This window comes from Eucyclogobius newberryi, unplaced genomic scaffold (assembly GCF_026437365.1).
Source record: "Eucyclogobius newberryi isolate DKJ021-1_F unplaced genomic scaffold, fEucNew1.0.hap1 SCAF_4, whole genome shotgun sequence".
NCBI lineage: Eukaryota > Metazoa > Chordata > Actinopteri > Gobiiformes > Gobiidae > Eucyclogobius > Eucyclogobius newberryi.
Genome location: NW_027316056.1, coordinates 18178120 through 18190127, shown reverse-complemented (window position 1 = coordinate 18190127; position 12008 = coordinate 18178120). Strand labels below are relative to the sequence as shown.

The 12008-nt window shown below is 40.2% G+C and overlaps 1 protein-coding gene across 2 annotated transcripts; it reads left to right on the top strand.

The window, feature by feature from the left end:
• Window positions 1–2222: 2222 nt before the first annotated feature.
• On the top strand, window positions 2223–9935 carry sec23b (SEC23 homolog B, coat complex II component). 2 transcript variants are annotated; one of them, XM_072462501.1, is made up of 19 exons: window positions 2223–2342; window positions 3954–4181; window positions 4375–4432; window positions 4529–4615; window positions 4778–5014; window positions 5523–5605; window positions 5904–6048; window positions 6845–7003; window positions 7118–7233; window positions 7316–7439; window positions 7532–7612; window positions 7701–7790; window positions 7876–7982; window positions 8257–8410; window positions 8485–8562; window positions 8682–8843; window positions 8948–9034; window positions 9119–9340; window positions 9712–9935. In XM_072462501.1, exons 2-19 carry the CDS (start codon window positions 3961–3963, stop codon window positions 9802–9804), a joined length of 2304 nt encoding a protein of 767 aa, XP_072318602.1. In that variant the 5' UTR covers window positions 2223–2342; window positions 3954–3960; the 3' UTR covers window positions 9805–9935. The 2 variants fall into 2 exon arrangements, with proteins under 2 accessions (XP_072318602.1, XP_072318603.1); XM_072462502.1 differs by lacking the exon at window positions 2223–2342 and having other exon boundaries at window positions 3868–4181; window positions 9715–9935.
• The last annotated feature ends 2073 nt before the right edge of the window (window positions 9936–12008 follow it).

Genomic DNA, 12008 nt, shown 5'->3' with positions numbered 1-12008 from the left:
AGTAGCTCGTTTTAGAGGTCTGCGCTCTGACAACAATACAACCTCACCCCACGCTAAAGAAACCTGTGTGGGAATGTGCAGAGGTGAAGCGGAGCAACAGCAGCACCAAGTTTCAACCACTGACTTAGATGAAAGTCGATATGCCTTTTTTTTTTTTTTTTTTTTTTTTTTCAAACAGCGTCCAGATGAGACAACTGAATATTTTTCTACGATGAAACAAAATTAGAATATTTAGTTTGAAATCCACTTTACATTATATGGTACTAATAACTACTACAAATTTCAAGTTCAAAGTTCATGTAAATCTAAATTAATAACACTATTATTATTGAGGGGCCCAGAGATCTAACTCCAGGAATCATAAAACCGTAAAACTGATCAAGTTTGCGGATGACACCACCCTCATCGGGCTTATCTCGGACGGGTATGTGTCTGTCTACAGGAGGGAGGTGGACCGGCTGGTGTCCTAGTGCAGCGGTAACAACCTGGAGCTCAACGCCCAGAAGACTGTAGAGATGATCGTGGAATTCAGGAAAGTCACAGCCCCCCAGCCCCCCCTCATCATCACAGACTCCCCCATCACCACCGTGGACTCCCTCCGCTTTCTCTGCATCATCATCACCCGGGACCTCAAGTGGGAGCCCACCACCAGCTCCCTCGCCGGGAAGGCCCAGAAGAGGATGTACTTCCTTTCGGCACCTGAGGAAAGCCAAACAGCCAACGGAGATGATGGTGCAGTTCTACACGGTCTTCATTGAGTATATCCTCACCTCCTCCATCACCATGTGGTACGCTGGAGCCACAGCCAGGGACAAACAGAGACTACAGCGCATTGTGCGCTCTGCTGAGAAGGTGATCGGCTGCGGACTTAAATCTCTGCAGGACCTGTATGTCTCCAGGGCTCTGGGACGAGCAGGTCGGATCACAGCCTTCTCACCCTGGACATGGACTATTTGAGCCACTCCCCTCAGACAGGAGGCCACTCCCCTCAGACAGGAGGTCACTCCCCTCAGACAGGAGGCCACTCCCCTTAGGCAGGAGGCCACGGACCATCCGGACCAGAACCTCCCGTCTCAAGAACAGTTTCTTTCCCTCTGCCGTTGGAGACTTCTTAAACACTGTCACTTTAACCCTAATTTAATCACTCACTGCGCTGTTCACTTTCTGCACAAAATATGTAAACTCAACTGTAAATTTGTGTACACATTAAGCCCATTTTTTATTCATATTTTTTTTTCTTACAGCTTATTGTTATTTTTATCCCATAGCAGATTTAAATTGTTTCTCTTTTTGACTTATTCATTGTTTATTGTTTCATGTTGCACCGAATCGCCAAGACAAGTTCCTATGTTTGTGAATTCTGCTAAACTTCTGATTCTGATTCTGACAATTACAGTGGGTGGCGGTGGTGTGACACTGTGTATGCCAGCCGCCGTGGAGCACCAGCGAGGAAGAAGAAGAAAGAAGAAGAAGAGGGGCGAAAGGAAGGGGGGAAGAAGGGGGGAAGAAGATAAGATAAGATGAGCCTTTATTTGTCCACACAATGGGGAAATTTCGGAGTTGCAACGCAAGTATGTACAGAAGAATAGTAAAGTCTAAAGAATAAAGTCTAAAGTCTAAAGAATGAAGTCTAAAGAATAAAGTCTAAAGAATAAATAGTCTAAAGAATATAAAGAAAAAGTCTAAAGAATAATGTCCTAAAAAATAGTCTAAAGAATTTAAAAGTCTGAAGAATAAAGTCTAAAGAAAAAAAGTCTAAAGAATAAAGTCTAAAGTCTGAAGAAAAAAAGAATAAAGAATAAAGTCTAAAGAATCAAATCAATTTGTTTCTAAAGCACAATTCATACAAACTGCAATTAAAAATTGCTTTACAATGTTTAAAACACAATTTAAAAGAAATAAATAAACACAATGCAATTTATAAAAATGTAAAACAATGTACGTCAGAGTAAAATAAAGAATACAAAATAATGTAGTATTTTAAAATATTAAAACCAGGTAAAATTATGTCAGTCATAGGCGCGGCTAAACAAAACAGTTTTTAGCTTGGATTTAAACACAGCCGGGCTGGGGGCCCGTCCATGAAGATGTACAACTACAGTACGTGGCGGTAATGTAACACTTGGATACCAGCCGCCATAAAACACCGAAGAAGAAGAGTCTGTGACGTCATGGAAAAACAACCAATGAGGAAGCGCGCAGTTTGGAATAACACGTCACTGTAGTAAAGTGCAGTAGCCGGTGTCGGGCTGGGCTGCTCCTCCGTCCCTTCTGTGTTTTGTGAGCCACATAGGCTTTAGTCTCCGGAACAGACCACCATCTTTCATTGGAAATATAAAGAGGTATGTTTTGGTTTTTACACAAATACCTGATGTTTGTGTTTATCTCGTTATTTTATGAAAGGAGAGGAGAGAATGGGCTAATGCTACACCGCGTTAGCTACACGGCTAAGTAGCTTTCATACATGTTTAAACATAAGATCATCCGAAATAAACCCGCAAAGACGAATAAACCCTTGATTTGAAGGCGCCTGTCAAACACATGGATCAGATGGTTAATATTGTATGATGCGATGTAAACGTGGCTGTTTAGCGATCATTAACCATTATGCTGTTCTGTTGCTAAAGCCAAATTAAGATATTGGTTATAACAGCTGACGTTAACAGTTATCATCAGGAAATAAAATGGTATGGTTGCATTTTGTTTTGTTTTGTTGTTGCCTGGATACAAATACAAGCGTATGACAAGTTGTAAGAACAGTAAGTTTATGCTGTTGTTGATTATCTAGTTGACCCTTGAGTTCAGTCAGTGTGATAGTGATGCATGATGAAAGTGATTTTTAAATGTATTAACTCTGTTCTGTCTCACTACATCTGTCACAGTGACCGTGGTACTATATACGCAATGAAATGCATAGGTACATGTAGGAATGTGACGATTATAAGGTTAATCGATGATCATGATAATTCAGGTCACAATATAATCGTAGGGACCAAAAAATAATATTAATCACAACAATTTTAGAAGCAAGTTCAATATATAACCCACTAATAGACAGATGTAAAGAGCTTTTTTATTTACTGGCTGTTTTTTGTCACATTTTACTGTATTTAGTCTTTCAAAAAGTCCAGTTTTGTAAAGCTGGTCACAAACTTGAGGAATAGTTACATGCTAGACCACGAGAGTGAAAAGAAATGGTCATTTTTACTCAAATTTGATATTGTGACATCCCTAGACACATGTAAGGTTCAAAGTTTAGACAAATACTTCTATATGTTTATTATTTTACATTAAGCAAGAATTATAATTTTTAATACCTCATGCTCATCTTAAATTAGACTTTAGGGGCCCGCCGTAGTCTCCTCTATTAATGGAATACACTGAAGGGTTTCATGTCAACTTGAAAATACTTTGACGTCTGAAGGATAAAATCAGAAATATGTTGGAGATAATTCAAGTGCCTTGCTTTTTTGTTTCCTGATTTGCTATGTATGCATTATGGACATATTTTTGCCTTTTGACTTGCTTTTTCAGTTTCATTTTCAACTATATATTTTCTTACCAAATAACATTTCTGACCACGTACCGGAATTTGTCTTAATATCTATTGCGTTGCCAGAGAACACATGATTCCTGTGTTGTGTGAATTTGATATGTTGTTATAGAATACAATGGTGAAAATCCTTTGAGTGAAAGGTTCAGCCAATTGATTCTATTTTCGGCATTGTTCAGCACATCCAAACAAGCTGATCAGGTTTCCAGCGACACACCTGTGCGTCATAGTCAAACTGGTTACGTGGATTTTAAGAATGGGAGGCAAGAAGGCATTTGTATAAAACACACCTTACTTAAACCACTGGAGCAAACTGACTGAGAGAAGTGACGAGGGAACATTTGTCCTTTCTGAAGACAAGCAACCTTACTGTTGGATTTTTGGCTTTTTAATTCCTCAGATTCACCATGACCACCTACCAGGAGTTCATCCAACAGAACGAGGACAGGGATGGAGTGAGATTCAGCTGGAATCTGTGGCCGTCCAGTCGCCTTGAAGCCACCCGGCTCGTGGTCCCAGTCTCCTGCCTATTCACTCCACTCAAAGAACGACCAGACCTGCCTCCAGTCCAGTATGAACCAGTGCTCTGCAGCCGGGCAAACTGCAAAGCTGTGCTTAATCCTTTATGGTAAGTACATTTTACATGTTTTTATTTTGCTATGATAATATATAATTACATTGTTAATATTATTAAAATAAGCATTTTTATTTATTTTTGCACACATTTGATAAACTAGGACAATTGCTGAAAATTATGAATAACATTTAGAAATGTTTTTTTATTTTTATTAATGATCAAACTTCAATTTCTTATTTTACAGTCAGGTCGACTTCAGAGCAAAGATCTGGGCCTGCAACTTCTGTTTTCAAAGAAACCCTGTAAGTTGTGCATTTTACATTTATGTCCATATTATTAAGACACTTTTCACTTCACAATAATCACCAGCAGAAATTAAGTTTGAGCTCTGTCTGCAGTTTCCTCCATCTTATGCTGGTATTTCGGAGGTGAACCAGCCGGCTGAACTCATGCCACAGTTCTCTACCATTGAGTACATAGTACAGGTAAATATACACGTCTGCACTTTGACCTTTGTCGATTCTGTGTTCTGCAAATGTTCTGTACAAAGGTAAACATTGACAATTTCCTAATATAGATTTTGTGCAAATGTATATGTATTTTTTTTTATTAGCTCAAGATAATAACCCTATAACATTTTGTTTCAGCGCGGGGCCACAGCTCCTTTGATTTTCCTGTATGTAGTGGACACATGTTTGGAAGAAGAGGATCTCCAAGCTCTCAAAGAGTCCCTTCAGATGTCCCTCAGCCTGTTGCCCCCCAATGCTCTGGTTGGCCTAATCACATTTGGCCGCATGGTCCAGGTTCATGAGCTCAGCTGCGAGGGAATTGCTAAAAGTTACGTTTTCAGAGGCACCAAGGACCTCACCTCCAAACAGATTCAGGTTGGTAGGTTTTTTAGATTATCTGAACTATGTTTGCAAGGGCAAACCATTATTAGAAACTCCACACTATATATTTATCTTTTAAAGGCGGTATGGAGGATTTTTCGGCGATTTGAGAACGCAGGTGGAAGTGCGCATGCGCACTCCCCCGTGCGGACTGATACAACACACACATTCGTTTGTTTATTAGCGCAACGGAACGCATCGCATCGCTCGTCTCCCGTAGATTTCTGTCCACTTCTGCGTCAGCTCGAACTGTCTTTCTCCGTCTTCATTTTGTCCCGTACACTGAGGGAACTATATTATGATAGATCCATGCGCTTAGGCACGCGGAAACGTGAGGACGAACCGCACGTGGCTGCAGGTGAGCGGTAGGTGCGTTTTATGATTGATACGTGGCAGGACAAATGATTTATCCACGCCATGAGGAAATATGATAAAAAAAAAATGCTGAAAAAAAATCGTCCATACCACCTTTAATAATAATCTCTGTTATTTTTTAATTTAGGAGATGCTGGGTTTGAGTAAGCCAGCCGCCCAAGGACAGCAGGGACGCCCTATGGCTCCTCCAGATGCTGCTTCTGCCTGCAGGTATGTACACAATAGATTTGTATTTGTTTTACTTTGTTTTCCAAGCATTATATGTGAGGCTCAACAAGTTGTTGCATAATGAGCTAAAGTAATAGAGCTTGAGAAATAATGTTTCACTCACAATAGTTGAGACATTCCATTCAAGTCCTTCCCAACTAATTGAACCAACCTATATTTTAAACCACATATTAAAATACCCGTAATATCTCAATATCCAACATGTAATATTAGTACCTGTAAGTCTTCTATTGTGTAGTCTTGATTATGTGGCCTAATCAAGAGTTTTGGTTGTGCATAGGTTCTTGCAGCCAGTACATCGTGTTGACATGAACCTGACTGACCTGCTGGGGGAGCTGCAGAGAGACCCATGGCCAGTTCCTCAGGGCAAACGACCACTGCGCTCCACTGGGGTCGCCCTGTCTGTGGCCGTGGGTTTGCTTGAGGTAACCACTTGTTTAAAATCAATTAATACATTTTATTTTCCAACTTCTATAAACTTAACTGTAAATAAACGTAACTCTACTGAAGTTCCCGGGGCCATCGTTTGTACAAAAATAAATATGGGCGTAATGAGTAATTACTTTGTACGCTTAAGTTGCCTTCTGCTTTCTTGTACAAATATTATCACTGACTGGTTATATAACTGATAAGTGACAGATCACACTCTGCATCTGTGTACTTTTAACAGTTTGAATGTCCAGGCTGATTAGCGTTTGTGTACTTTGCTCTTTCAGAGAAACCGCATTGATACTAATGGAACATTCAGATAATACTCAAGTCGCTGTGGATACTTTGTTACACAAAACACTTTTCTATCTGGGAAATGTTTTGGCTTTTAAATGCTAAACACAAGTTCTCAAATCCAATCCACAAACATTTCTGAAGAATAGTGTTTTCTTCGTCATGTGATCGTAAATAAACCAGATTTAATTTCCTTCTTCAACTTCAAACATGAAAAGTAGTTCATGAGGCCTCTAGTGTTCAGGATTCCTAAACGGTAACCCAACACAGTTGATTTGTATTTCAATTTGACCTGACATTTACAATAACAATAACCCAGAAGATTATAATGAACAATTAACATTCAAGTCCGGTAAACAGTCTAGCACAATTGCATTGTTTGATATTGATTACCGATAGTGTTTTTTCCCTTTTATTTAAAAAGGGACACAGGACATTGTTACATTACAGTAAAGGCTGGGTGTCACTTGCTGTAACTCCTCCTGATGTGTCCCACAGGGTGCATTTCCCAACACAGGAGCTCGTGTGATGCTGTTTATTGGAGGACCGCCAACCCAAGGCCCTGGTATGGTGGTGGGAGATGAACTTAAAACCCCAATCCGCTCATGGCACGACATCCAGAAGGACAATGCTCGACATCTAAAAAAAGCAACTAAGGTAAAATGTCCTTCCAAAGTTCTGTCACATATCAAATATTCTGTTTTTGAAAAAAATCAATCTTCCCTGTGTTATTGACATCCAATAAAATATTTGTACTTTAAATGTTCACAGTATTACGAAGCCTTGGCCAATCGTTCTGCTGTAAATGGCCACTGTATTGATATTTACGCATGTGCACTGGACCAATCTGGGTTGTTGGAGATGAAATGCCTGTCTAATCTTACAGGGTACACCACCACTTTTCCTTGTTTATAATGCATGCATTTATGATCATTCTGTTTCTAACAACTATTCGTATTCTGTGATCAGAGGGCACATTGTGATGGGAGACTCTTTCAACACGTCACTTTTCAAACAAACCTTTCAGAGAGTTTTTAGTAAAGACTTTAATGGAGATTTCCGTATGGCTTTCGGAGGTGTCCTGGAATGCAAGGTAAGATGACATTTACAGGAAAAATAAACTATATTGTGTTACCTTAAGTGTTGTGATAAGTGGCTAATACTTGATGCTAACCTACTTTTCAGACCTCCAGGGAGCTGAAGGTTTGTGGGGCAATTGGACCTTGTGTTTCCCTTCACGCCAAAGGCTCTTGTGTCTCAGAGAATGTGAGTCACTGCTTCTGATGGAGATCATCTTATGTAATGTGAGAAATGTTTTCCATCAGCATTGTTTACATTGTTTGTGTGCGTCTAGGAAATGGGCATTGGTGGAACAACCCAGTGGAAAGTATGCAGCCTTAACCCTTCTACCACTTTGGGGCTTTATTTTGAAGTGGTAAATCAGGTAAATTAAACATATTCCCGGTATGAGTAAAATGGTTTTAAGAGTATTGTGTTTAATGCTGTGTTTCTGCTCTTTGTTTGTGTAGCACAATGCACCCATCCCTCAGGGGGGACGAGGAGCAATCCAGTTTGTAACTCAGTATCAGCATTCAAACACACAGAGGAGGATACGTGTCACTACCATCGCCAGAAAGTAAGTACTTCTAAGCTCTTGTGTTTGTAAAAGGGTGTGTGTCAACTCAATAACTACTCAATGGAAAAATGTTAAGCCGAAAGCCGGTAGAGTCAGTCTGATAATTGGCCTTATACGTACATAAACTAATATTAGCTCTTCAGTCCAGGATGTTTACATTCCAATAATGTATTCTCTCTCTGTTTGTGCGTCACTCCTCCACACCCTTCTCTCACCTGTACCTGCCCCCCCCCTCCCGTGTCTCCCTCTCTCTTCCACTGTGGCCACTCTGCAGCTGGGCCGACGCACAGTCCCAGATTCAGCACATCGAGTCTTCCTTTGACCAGGAGGCGGCCGCTGTGCTCATGGCCCGATTGGGAGTGTTCAGAGCAGAGTCTGAGGAGGGACCAGATGTCCTGCGCTGGCTCGACAGACAACTCATCCGTCTGGTGAGGCCTTTCCTCTGTAATCTCAACTAAATTAGTTTGTTTTGCATTGTGTTTGAACTTGCATGTCTTTGCAGTGTCAGAAATTTGGCCAATTCAACAAAGATGATCCAACCTCCTTCAGACTCTCTGAATCACTGTCCCTCTACCCACAGGTAATACTGCCACCTACTGACAAAATATATGTTGCATGTGTTCAATTTGTGCTATTTTATTCATTAGTCTTGCTGCTCTAAGTATTTGTCAATAATGCCAGGTTTGTCCTCATTTACAGTTCATGTTCCACCTGCGGCGGTCGCCCTTCCTGCAAGTCTTCAACAACAGTCCAGATGAGTCGTCTTATTACAGACACCACTTTGTCAGACAAGACCTAACCCAGTCGCTCATCATGGTCCAGCCCATTCTCTACTCTTACTCCTTCTACGGCCCTCCAGAGGTCAGTTTCACATCCAAATACACCTCAATGGTCCATTCATTATACTCAGTATATAATCTGAGCCCCTGATCTGTGTTGTAATGGGCCTCTCATGTGTGCTGCAGCCGGTGCTCCTCGACAGCAGCAGTATTCTCCCAGACAAAATCCTGCTCATGGACACTTTCTTCCAGCTGGTCATCTACCATGGAGAGGTGAGACCGCACACATTGTCCTGCGCTTTAACTATTTTAAAGTGATATATGTACATTACGTGACTAAACTGTGTCCGTTTTCAGACTATTGCTCAGTGGAGAAAAGCGGGCTATCAGGAAATGGCAGAGTACGAGAACTTCAAGCAGCTGCTGCAGGCTCCTCTGGATGATGCTCAGGAGATTCTACAAACACGCTTCCCAATGCCACGCTATGTCGACACAGAACACGGAGGTTCACAGGCTCGCTTCTTGCTGTCCAAAGTCAACCCCTCTCAAACCCACAACAACCTCTACGGCTGGGGACAGGTACAATGCTCCAAACACTAGACGACGCTGTGAAGGGCTGGGACTTGCACAATGCAATACTCTCGGTTGAAGAATTTGCCCTAATAATGTAGACTTTATTTTAGACCTGTAAACAGTCTTGGATTAGCACTGCTTCTAAAAATGGGATGCTGCTTAAGATGAAAAATCCTTTATTTCCCAATTTCGGATGAGCTGAGCCATAACCTGCCACATAGTACAAATGCTTAAAATGCTGTTCATTCTGTTCATTCTGCGCTGAGATTATCGACGGCGCAGGGTTTTTCATAAGCCAGCAGCCACAATAAACATGTCTGGTTAATGAAGTGATTATGTCATCAGCAAATGAGTTCAATAGCTTTGTCTCTTTTCAGCAGGAGACGGGCGCGCCCATCCTCACTGACGACGTGAGCTTGCAGGTGTTCATGGACCACTTGAAAAAACTGGCTGTGTCCAGCTCGGCCTAAGGAAAAGCCAGAAGATTATTCCTGTTGTGATGTTTGGATCCATAACATTTCCCCGATCATGTGAATGAGTCACACCCAGAGAAGCTTGATAATGCAGTTTTGTTCATTTAACATTTTTATGTCCACATAAAGGAAAATTCTACATTCCTGTTTTAATTGGGGAGAGCAAGTGTTAAAATGTTAACATTGTATTTACTTTTAGACCTTTTATATAAAATATAGCTCTTTTTATGAAGAATGAAACTGAGCAATAATTGTGTCTGATATGAGATAACAATAATTATGACATGCTGAATGATATCAATTTCATTTTATCATGTTGTGTTGGTTTGTTCTAACTGTGTAGTTAATGCAACTGTAAAACAAATGTGTCTGCTTTGTCTATAGTAAAATATGTCTTGAATTTTCTCAAATAAATTATAATGCTACATCTGAAATCCAATATTGACTTCATATATACTGTATAGCACCACAGAAAAGGATCCGAACGTTCTGAGAAAAACAATTTGATGGTGATTTATTGGTCTTGGGCACCATCTGGCAACTTGAAGTGTCTCTATAATCTAACTTTAATAGATTTTAAGTCTGAAGTCAGCAGTTGTCTCATTTATATCCTTTTTTGATAAAATGTGCACACTGTGACAATGTACAGTAGATCAATGTTTTGTACATAATTAAGCCGTCCCATAATTAATATTCAACATTGTCCAGACTTGACTTGTTGCTTCTCAGTGCCTGCACATTTTGCTACACTGTTGTCCGTAGTCTTATATTCTACCTCTGCGCTGCAAAGTGATGAGCAGGACTTACCATCAGTGGACGAGGTGTCTGGTCATTTCTGCAGATTGGAAATGACACTCGACACAATTGTCTTTTTCTCAACCGATTGCCACTGAACATAAAGCCCTCGGGCACGCAATCGCAAAGCCCCTCACACACCATTGACTGTGGCCGTAAGCTGATCTCGGGCAGTATGATTTCGAGGATCAGTGAACGAAGATTATGAGGACTAATCCTTTGGGGCTATCCGTTTAGAGTAAAATTCTTCTCTTGGCAGCTTTAAGAGGAAGTGCCATCAAAATATGCAAGTGTCCATCAAAGGTACTCAATAGGTCTGTTCACTTTTTTTTTTAATGCTAATGTAGACTTTGTTCGGTACTAGTTTAATCCATGATACACTTCCGTCTTTTGACCTTTGGCCCAAGTAACTATTCACTTTCGCATTATATTTTGTAGAGTAAGTTAGACTAGAAATAGAAAGAAAGAACATAAGTGATTGAAAAGCTTTCTTGGTTAAATCTCCAGTCAAAGTGGTAGTAAGCACTATCCATAAAAAGAGCTGCCTTCTCAGAATACTGTTTAGATGTACAGTGGCTAAAAACATGTACAACTTTTACTTTTAAACTCCTCCCAGTTGCAGATGTAGGAGCAAGCGTAAAAGTTCTCTCCTCGTACGTCAGAGCTGTCATTCATGATGCTCACGCCCATGTGATTCAGGCTTAGCCAAAGCTGCAAAGAAATGTGTTGTCTTATTATTTCTCATCAAATCCTAACTGATCCAGGCTACATCGAGCAAAGGCTGAAGAAATCCATTCTGGCTTTTGTCCCAGATATGTTATATAAACATATATGCCATAGTGTTTTTATAACAGTGGTTACCTACTGTCTTTTTATAAAGGTTAAATATGTGTTGGTGAACAGGGTCAAACAGGACATGTCTGTAATTGGCATAGATGGCATAAAATGTGGGCAAAAAAAGCACTGTGCAACCAGGTACAAAGGTTTTGACAGTTGTCTAATGAAACAATAAAATCCACTTTTGGTCATCTTTTCTAATAAATGATAAAAAGCAGTTACAAACCACTAGCAATGATACAAGAGTGGGATCATAATCCCCTGGCCCTCTCTCTGAAAGCGCAACTGAAGTGCTAAAAGCAATATGAAAATTAGTTATTCTTTATATTGTATATTGTATTGTGCTGATTTGTATTTTCTGTTTTAACACTCCAACATATTTAACACAATCCTTTGGATTGCAGGCTTCTATTATAGTCTTTTTTTATATTATCACAACAACAAAAACAACTTGTAAAAATTGTTAAAAACAAAAATAAGCTTTTAAGGCAAGTTTATTTGTAGAGCACGTTTCATACACAAGGCAATTCAAAGTGCTTCACACAGCAGGGAAAATGCATTAAAATCAC

What these genes read in the sequence shown, in the direction of transcription:
- sec23b (XM_072462501.1), top strand. Translation starts at nt 3,961, where the DNA reads ATGACCACCTACCAGGAGTTCATCCAACAGAACGAGGACAGGGATGGA. An exon ending in GAGGTGTCCTGGAATGCAAG is followed by an intron (nt 7,440 to 7,531) that starts GTAAGATGACAT and finishes CCTACTTTTCAG; the next exon opens with ACCTCCAGGGAGCTGAAGGT. An exon ending in GCTCTTGTGTCTCAGAGAAT is followed by an intron (nt 7,613 to 7,700) that starts GTGAGTCACTGC and finishes GTGTGCGTCTAG; the next exon opens with GAAATGGGCATTGGTGGAAC.